Below are 9,709 nucleotides of genomic sequence, written 5' to 3'. Positions count from 1 at the left end.
TAAATGCCAAGCACCCAAAATCATGTGACGTGTTTGTGGTTGGAACACAGAAACTGGGCAGTAAGTAGCTTTCAGGAGGTCCTAAGTGACAAGTTGTAAGTTGAGGACTACCAGTACACGTCATCATTGTAAGGGACATAATATAGTTTGCTACAAGTCGCCAAAGTGATACTTGTTACAGAAGCTTAGTTCAAATCATCTTATTGGCATTTTTGTTTTCATAATCCAAAGGAGGACCTATGTGTTAAAGAGTCCCGATCCCTACATCAATAGATGTAGACAATGTATACCATATGGGAGAAAAAAGATTGCATAAAATGGGAGGCAGCTAGAGTCACATTACAGGAGGAAAGGGTGTTAAGCCAAAACAAAAATAGCACAATAATATAGGTAGGAAAAAAACAGAAGCAAAGAATACAGAAGACATTTATTGAAAGCCAAAATAAAAAGTAGTACAGATAGGCCATTTACTGCTTTCTACAATCCAAACAAGCAAATAGCTAAACACTACAGAAAAGGGTACTACGTTTTGTTATAAAATACTTTTAATTTCAATTTTTTTTTGCATTACATTTTTTTAAGCCAAGCAATCAAATTTGTGGTGTGTTTGGTAGCCCTCCCAGCCCAACCCCAATACTGAACCTTTAATAGTTGGTTATCAAAATATACAATACATTTGTTTTGCTGTAAAAACTCGAGTTCTGCCATCCCCTCATGTCTTACAACAGGTATAAAAAATTATAAATATTTACACCTTTTTTCTCATTACTCACATTTACATGCAAAAAAAAAACAAAAAAAAACAAAAACAAAAAAAAAATAGAATCAGGGGGAAAAAAGATGAAGCCCCTCTTCCCAATTAACTACAATAAGATTTGTGTGCTTCTTGGAAAACACACAAAAGAAAAATCTTAATGTCTTGCTGACTGATTCAAGTGATCGAAGAGGTCAGCAAGGAGGCTGAGTTCTGAGGACAAGAGAGGCTTATGGAACACTTAGAAAGTTAAACTTCAGACAATTCTAACTAAGGTTCTGCTAGGATCTAGTGTTATTTCTGAGTGCCACTGGTGGCTGAATCATTGTGAAGGCTTAAATCCGAAAGGATCTTTAGCACTTGTCCCTTTAATTTTTAATATTGTTCTGGTGAATTTCAAAAAGTATTGGCTGTGAGCTTGCAGCCACTGGGAACCCCCCTTCTAATGCCCCTCATCCTTGTTCTGGGCATTTAGAACAGAGCTAGGTATATAGGAAAGACTATTCCTCCACTGCCTGCAAAATCCTCCAAGAATGGCTACTGCCAATCTTGCTGCCAGCCCAGTACTGCAGAGGGAAATAGAGGCTTTTACTGTCCATCCCAACAACTGATTTGAAACTATGGCTTTACTGGGGCAAGTTGGCCAAGAACACATTCAACTTTTTACACAGACATAATATTCTCCAACAGCACTGCATAAAGACATCTCAGTGGCAAACTTCTTGCTCTGGCCCTCTGGCTATCTCTATCTGTGGCTATAGAGGTTTGGAATGGAGCTGCCCTGTGCATGTGGTCAGACTCCAAGTTGTGCCATGCTACCCTTTATCCCAAAGTTAGCACCCTCTTATTGTGTGAATCAATATTTGTGATGAGAATAGGGGAATTGTTTAGCAGATAGTGTTATTCTAACGTTCTGAGATGGTACACCTTTGGCCAAAAGAGGACAGTTGTTAAATAGCTCAAATCTGTATTATATGCTGGCAATCCAAGCAGAACCTCACTCAAAATATCACACATTCCTCCAGCATAGTTTGGTTCCCCATAATATTGGGGAGGATTTTTTTTTTCCAAAGTTAAGACTTTCCCAAAAGCAATGACAAAAGCACATCAACAGCTCATGTGAAACAGCAGGGAACACAGTGACTTGAGAGACAACATCACATACATTGAAAAAAAAAATAACTTTGGTCCACAATTTGAGTAAGTAACCCTGATATTAAGTATAAGATTCTGGTTTATCTTTAAAAATCTTACATGAGTTGGAACGCAATGTAAGGCAACACTGGAATACAAAGAAGGTAGATCAGCATGGAAAAGTTGGAGGCCACTAAGGATGGCATTTTAGGTGCTACTCTGAAAAAGATGTTTAGTTTATATTCTTTAAATAAAACATGGTTATTAAACTAAGATGACCCTTTAAACATGGATCTCTTTTTTCAAAACGAGTGACGGTCGCTACTTTAAATATTGTTCAAAGTATAACATTAATTTTCAGCCATGAAATCACCTTGATAAACTAAATTCCTGCACTAGTTTTCCAGCTTACAAACAAAAATACAAGAGTACAGGATACAAGGGTAATAGAAAAGCAAGTCAGATATATTCATACCATCTTATCTATAAAAGAAAATATACTATTGCCTTTTTATATATGAATTAATTAGAATATTTGGTCAACTGGAAAGTATTGCTAGGCAAAAACAGATCATATGTAAAAAAAATTATAATAAAAGGAATTAAAACAAGAAGTTGAAGCTACTACTACGAGAGGTCTTGCTGTAAGGGGTGAATCTAGGAGTGGAGTTTAAACAGCATCTTAACCCTTTAAGTAAGAGCCCAAAATATATTAATTTCAAACTCAAGTTCATGGAGTTTGATACTCTAAACAGGTCTGTTCTTGGATTTCAATTTATGAAGTCTGGGACTACTTGTATCAAACAGAACTTGATGAAACTTATTGCAGACAATGAAATGTTGACGAGCAGGATAAGGAAACTTCCCTCTTCCTCTTCCCCCATCAATCTGAGATTCAGTAGACTATTAATGAAGGATTTATTTTTAATCAGCCTTCACCGTGAGAAACATTGTGGGCATGGAAATTAACACCATCTGCAAGTTCAGACATTTTAGGCAGAAATGTCTAGATTGCTTAACTGAGAAAGGTATCTGTCTTGTCTCCTCCTCTGTGGAAGACAGTAACCTTCAACTTTTCCCAGTATCTGCTGTTCCTTCTACCTCAGGTAAAGAAAATGTCTAAGGCACCAGAGGATAATCAATGAAAGGCTGAGGAAAAAGGCAATGTTTCTGCTCCCTCTCCCCTTCCCAAGGCATCTGTGTTTGGGGAATAATAAAAAAAGATGCTAAAGCTAACTGCACAGTTTGGGGGTCTCTTCCAGAGCTCATGGATAAAGGCATCACTGTGAAGTTGATAAGCTGTTTGGGGGAGGGGAGGGACTGTTTTGTTTAAGTATGGGAGAAAAGGTAAAAGACTCCCAGAGAGGCTTCCAACAAAGAATGTAAACGTTTAAGCTTGTGAATTTTTTTTTCCTGGTCAAAGATTGTTATCTCACACTCTGCAAGAAAAATTATAGCAATATGAATTAAGATTTACTCATTGTTTTGTTTTTTTAAAAAAACAGTAAACTGTTTTCTTCCTTAAAAAAATAAAATCTGTTTAAGGTCACTTCAGTTGCATTCTCTCTTTCTCTCTTATAAAGTGGCTTCTTTTTGTTTCTGGAATGATGTAAGTTGTCCCACCCCATGCTGGTGGTCCAGCCGTTGAAAAAAAAATGCAAGGCTGAGCCTATTAAGAAGAGTGGTGATTTGTTTTTCAGTCAGGTCCATCTTGCTGCATGCTTTCCCAAAGCACTTAAATTGTGGATTTTGAAAAGGAGACACGCAAGTGGTGATTCTCACCAAGGTCGTGGTTATGGAGGTCGATGAGTGACTGAATGGCTTCTTCCACGGATCCCATCTGGATGAGAGCCATCTTGCGGTCTCTCCTGCCAAAAAAAACTTCGGTCAGAGGAGAAAGAGGAACAAGCAAATGTGTCCTAAACAAAATTAAGTTCATTTCAAACATTAGAATCTAGCATCAACCATCATGGATAGTAATCTCTTACATTCCGATGTGAGGTGCTTTCATGGAGAATTTCTTATGAAAAAATAAGCTAACACTTATTTTCAGAGGTTTTAAATTAGAGAAATGCTAAAAGTCGGACACAAAATCCAACAGATAATCCTCAACCTATGGCCATAATTGGGACTGGAATTTCTGCCGTAACTCCTCGCAGTCATAAGTCGAGTCAGACCTGATTTTGTGACAATTTTTACAGCAGTCATTTAAGGAAATCACTGTGGTCGTTAAGCAAGCACAGCTTCCCCAATGGGGTTTTTTTTAACTGAAAATTTGCCAAATTGTAGCAAATTGCAACCATGTGACTGCAGGATGCTGCAACTAATTATAAATGTAAGCCAGTTGCCAAATGCCCAAATAGCAAACACATGACCATAGGGGGGACCAAAGCGGTTATAACTTAGAACCAGTATTAAACAGTTGTAAGTTGAGGACTACCTGTAATAATTTATATAGAACCAGTCGTTCTTGAATTGTTTGACTTAATTACTCCCTTTCCCAGTCTTGAATATTATCCCCACCAAAAAAAAAAAAAAGGCTGCTTTTAATAAAATTTGGTGGCGGGAAGGGGGGGAGAGGTGGGGGGAGAGAAAAGGACTGTTGTTTGGCACGAACATTTGGGTGGTGGCAGCAGCCCCAAACTCACAAATGAGCCATTATTCACAGGATATACCCCAGTTTAAGAAAGGCTGCTCCCCCTATTGCCTATAGAAAGCTAGATGTTCCCACGTAGCAAACAGAAACCTTCAGAGGGACAGGGAATCCTCAAGCACGAAGCAGAAAAGCATTCAAGGAAACCACTGACTATCCTCCTCCCTTCTCCAGGGAAACTAAGGCCACTTACTGGAAGAATTTGAAGCCTTTCACCATCCCACCGTTGCTTGAGAAGAGCAGCTTGAGGTCGTCTTCTATTATTGAAGGCCTGGAGCAGGAGGAACAATTGGGCAGAAATTGAACAACTGAGACTGGGATTTCAGATCCCCCGCCCCCCCAAATGTGGAATCCTTCCTTCATTTCTGCAATCATCAACAAGTATCATTCCAACGTCATTTATTTCTAATCATAATTCTATGACTTATAGAATCATCAGTCATTAACAGATAAAGACTTAATTACTTTTCCCACTCTGATATAGACCAATGATATGGGCAAACTACATACAAACAAGGCAATTTACCAGCTACATGATCAAGGAGGAGATATCTTCCACCTTCCGGTCATATGCCAACTGCTCCAAGGCAAATCCAGAGTGCGATCACCTGGACCTGTTGAGCCTGTTCCAAGTGGGACAAGCTCACAGGCATCATGGAGGCCATGAATTTCTGAGCTATCCTGAACATAGTCACGTTGCATTTGAGGTACATGACAAGCTCACATAATGATACCCAAAAACAAAAAATACAGGGCTACTTGTTAAGGTATTTAGGTACTATGCTCAAAATTAATTAAGTTTAAGAGCCTGTTTTAATTAAGGAATCTCATTTCCCCCAAATAATATGTGTGAAGGCTACAGCACTGGGCAAAGCTAAGAATACGAAGTATTAACGGCCCATTTCTTCTCTCTTTGTCTCTGAAGCTGACATCTTTCTCCCAAACAGCAAACTATCATAGAAAGATTAGATAATCCTTGCTAGGGGACTGAACTGATTACTTATACGTTGCATCTGAAATTGTTGCTCTTGCCCCAAATACAGGCCTCAGGGATCTGAGCTTATCAGCCACCACTGTGAGCACAAAATCTCATCTGAGACTCAGTATATCTGAGATCAATGGGAGAGTAGACAAGGGAGAGCTGAATAAATGGAGAACATGTAGGATCTTTCTCTGCTGATACAAATCCATGTAACAAGTTGATATGCTTGAAGCCCTAAAAAACATAGTATATGATAAAGTCATGACATAACTTTGAGTATTGCTGGTATGAGTTGCTCTTAGACCTGAAAACAAACAAGTAGACTACTTACGGAATATTGGAGAGGTGAAGAGTGGCAGAAGGGGGAAAGATGTTTTGAAAGTTCTTGGAACCTGGCTTCTTAAAGCGATGAAGAGGGGAGTTGCCATAATCCTTGGTAAGCCCTTGGTCTTCCTGTCCTTCACGGGGCAACTGCACTGTCTGATGTTTTGACAGAGTGATGCGGATGGGCTTCCCGTGAAGCTTTTGACCATTGAGATGGCTCATGGCTGCCAAAAATTGGAGAAAAAAAAAGAGGATAATCTATAGTAGTTTGGCTTCCAGTGCAGATTCAAATGCATTATTTAATGGACTTGTACAAACCTCTCCACCAGCAGGTACAAAAGTTCCACTTTCAATACAGCATAGCACTTAATTTGTGAAGAAATAAAACTCTGCTGACTTAAACCTCATTGCATAAGACCTTGGTTCAGACAATGCCAAAATCCCTTAGCTGTGCTATTCTCATAGGAGAGTCAAAGGGTTCTGGAGAGTCATACATAAGACACAAAACTTGAGGAATGGTTTTAATAAGAAAATACAAGTTGTCTTTGACTTACATTCACTGAACATCCAAAATTACAACAGGTGCTTATGATTTTTGCAGCTTCCCTGGTCACGATTAAAATTCAGCTCTTGGTAACTGGCCATGTATTTATATCAGCTGCAATGGCCTCAGGGAAATATGACTGTCACCTGTGATCTTCCTGGCCAGCTTCTGGCAGGCAAAGTCAATGGGGGAAGCCAGATTTGCTTAATAAACTGCACAATTCACTTAACAACTACAGTGATTTGCTTAACAACTGTGGCAAAAAGGTCATAAAATTGAATGTGACATTTAACAACCACCTTACTTAGTAACAGAATCTCTGGTCCCAACTGTGGTTGTAAGTTAAAGACTACTGTATTCTGTCCACTATAAATGCCCCTTGGAGAAAGAAATTATTAAAAAAAAATAACAATAAGGAATGCCTTCTTCTCTTTCTATGGCTTTCACCATATGATTCGGGGTCCTTCTGCCCCCCTCAGACCAAGGAAATAGAAGCAGCTGCACTTTTTTTTCCCTCTTAAAAATCTTTTTAGATATCTATTTAGGCAGTAACCTTAAGAATGATTAAACCATCCTGAGAGCCTATAGTTGAAGAGGAGAAGAATAAAAATGCTTTAGGTAATGAAAATATCTAAGTGGTATTCTCTCAAGGATAAACAATAAGGTTCATTGTTGAATTCAGAGCCAAGTCTATTTTTCTGCCATCAAGACAAGAGGACAAATTGGTATGGATGGAACCTAGCTTACATCGTACACTGCTCTAGGCTAAAATAATGACATTCTTCGCATGTCGTTATTTGCAGTGTTAACCTGATTCTTGGGGTGGAATAATCAATAGAATTAGATTCCTAGCTGAAAAACCTGTTCATGGAAGAATGCAGAGAATCGGTTCCTACATTTCCATCACTCAACTGAAAGATGTGAGTTTCAAAATGTATGTTAACAAACCTAATTTCTGATCTGGACAGGTAACAGCTTTCATAATGCTCTGCAATTCTTAAGACGAAAAAATGTATGTTACAGCTATGTACTGCCACAAGGTTTAATGCTATAAAAGGCACAGAAAAATCCTGAAAAGCTTCAAAAGAGAAACCTCTCAGGATTATGTTATGCTTTTTATGATTTATATGCAAGACTGTTGCCAGTCAGATAATGTCAGTACACTAGATTTAATAGAAATTAATTTTCTGTGCTATTACTGTATTTCCTCACTGAGGTGTTATCACTAATGTTTAAGAGGGCCCAAAGTAAAAGACACCCTTTGGACCCAGCTCAGTCAAAGCCTTGCTGCTGTCAGTGGGAACCAAGAAAAGGCATGACATTTTACAGATGCACCTGACAAAATGGGGTGGGGGGTGGGAATGGAAGACCCAAAGCACTTTCCCACTTTGGTCCTGAATATCTGCACCTCCTTAAATATGCCTGATGCACAAGACTATTTCAACCTCAAAAAACATACACATGGCAAACCATAAACCTGTTTTTAATAAAATGAGTTTCAGCAAAACAAACAATAGATCCACTTTATTCACCACAGAATAATAAAAAAGTGTATATTTACCCAGTTGAGATTGATTGCCATCTGCCATTTGAACCAAGGCATTCTCCTTTTTATTGAACAAAATCTTCACTCTTTGTACATCACCATATACCCCTTAGGGAAGTCAGCAAAGAAAAAAGCAAGTATTCAGAAAAAAACTTTTCTCAAATTCATCCAAGACCCATTCAAACCCCAGACTGTTTTCACTCCACTTAAAAGTTGCTTTATTCTGCTGAGGATAAATCTGATCAGCAACAGAAAACTGGAGCAATTCTTTGGAGTACTGTATTTATAAGCATACTGGGGAGCACCCAACGAAATGCCAAATGCCGACAGCAGAGCTGAGATGTACCATTTCACATGCTGTCTGTTTCTGACCTGCCCAACCAACATGCAAAGCAATCAAAACCATGCACAACAGGTAAAATGAAACTAAACCAGCACAAATTTCGTAACTAGAGCATTCAACCGACAGCAAACCCTCCCTCAACCACACTTGCTTTCCCCAAAGTAAAATCTCAAAATGAAAAAAGGTAATAAAAAAAGTGTGAATGATAACATACCGAAAAGAATAAAGAGGCATTGGGGTGTAACTCTCTTTAGAGAACAGCAGAGCAAGGCAGCGGAGGGACAGGGAAGAGGTAAGGAATCGGAGGGGAGAGTGAAGGTTGCGCAAATCGTCGACAACGAAGGAAAGGTAGAGTCCCCGCAGGAAATGGCGAAATTGGTTGATGGATGATGAAGTTTTCAAGATGGTTAATATTGAAGGGCAAGTTGGTTTCCGAAGAGCAGGAAGGTTTTTTTTTTTTTTTTGAGAGGGGCATTTTTATATATATGTATATATATTTGTTTCAAGCAACAACAGGAAGCAGAAGTACCGTGCAGTCAGTTGGCAAAGAAATTCCGGATCAGGGAGAAGGGGAGGAAAAAAAATATTGAGGGATGGGGTGGAGAGAAAAGAAAAAAAGTAGCAAAAAACAGGTCAGTAAATACATAAAAGAAATATGTCGTGTTCCATCAGTAAAGATTTATAGATTTCTAAAACATACAACACTTTCAACAGAAAAAAAACTAGTTAATAGGTTTTTTTTTAGCCTAGTGGAACACAACAATAAAAGAAGAGCACTTTACTTAAGTAAGATATAACTAAGAAGGAGAGGCAGTATTGCAACAGAGTGACTAAAGGGCAACATTCATGACAGTGCCAAGAAACAGAGGCAGAGGCCCATTTAATGCTCCAAAGAAAAACCTGCCAAGGACTCCCATCAGCTTTCTAAAGCAGAAGTGTTTACTTAGTTCTACCTTTAAACAACCCTGGAGAGGTTTTCAAGCAACAGGTGAAAAGGTTCTCTCTTCAATCTCAAAAAGTTTTAAGCTTCTCTCCAAAATCTGGTGGAAACTGATTATTGTGAGAAATGTTAAGGCCCCATGGAGTCATTCGGTTTTAAATCTATATCTTCTCTTAAGATAATCATCATCTGCTGAAAGTTAAATCAATCTGGCTTTAAATTCAGACTAATCTGGCATCAAATTTATACCAAACTGAAGAAAAATCCAGCTTTAATCTGGATGAGGGCTGGATTCTTCTTTCCTCACCCAATATTTAGGGGTAAAGCTCAAGCTATGACAACGTAGCTATTGAACTAAATCTAGCCCAATTTCTCCTTGTAGATTCTTCTTCCTGAGAAATAGTGTCTCAAGAAAAACTCTATATTCATAATAAAGTAAATGGGTGGCACAAAGGTGCCTCGAGTGGTCTTTCCAAAACCCAAAGTGTG

The 9,709-nt window shown here is 38.6% G+C and overlaps 1 protein-coding gene across 2 annotated transcripts in view; it reads right to left on the bottom strand.

The window, feature by feature from the left end:
• Positions 1-415: 415 nt before the first annotated feature.
• PTBP1 (polypyrimidine tract binding protein 1) overlaps positions 416-9,709 on the bottom strand; it is a 34,634-nt gene continuing 25,340 nt past the window's right edge. For both annotated transcript variants that reach the window (XM_058163308.1, XM_058163309.1), the window contains 5 exons: positions 8,495-8,528; positions 7,953-8,045; positions 5,855-6,071; positions 4,735-4,812; positions 416-3,756 (listed from right to left, as the gene is read on the bottom strand). In XM_058163308.1, the coding sequence (XP_058019291.1) occupies positions 3,624-3,756; positions 4,735-4,812; positions 5,855-6,071; positions 7,953-8,045; positions 8,495-8,528 (555 nt within the window). In that variant the 3' untranslated portion in view covers positions 416-3,623. The remainder of the gene's footprint in view (positions 3,757-4,734; positions 4,813-5,854; positions 6,072-7,952; positions 8,046-8,494; positions 8,529-9,709) is intronic.

Source organism: Ahaetulla prasina, chromosome 1 (genome assembly GCF_028640845.1).
Source record: "Ahaetulla prasina isolate Xishuangbanna chromosome 1, ASM2864084v1, whole genome shotgun sequence".
NCBI classification, from domain to species: domain Eukaryota; kingdom Metazoa; phylum Chordata; class Lepidosauria; order Squamata; family Colubridae; genus Ahaetulla; species Ahaetulla prasina.
Note: the sequence above shows the minus strand (reverse complement) of the source record. Positions and strands in the feature narration are given on the sequence as shown.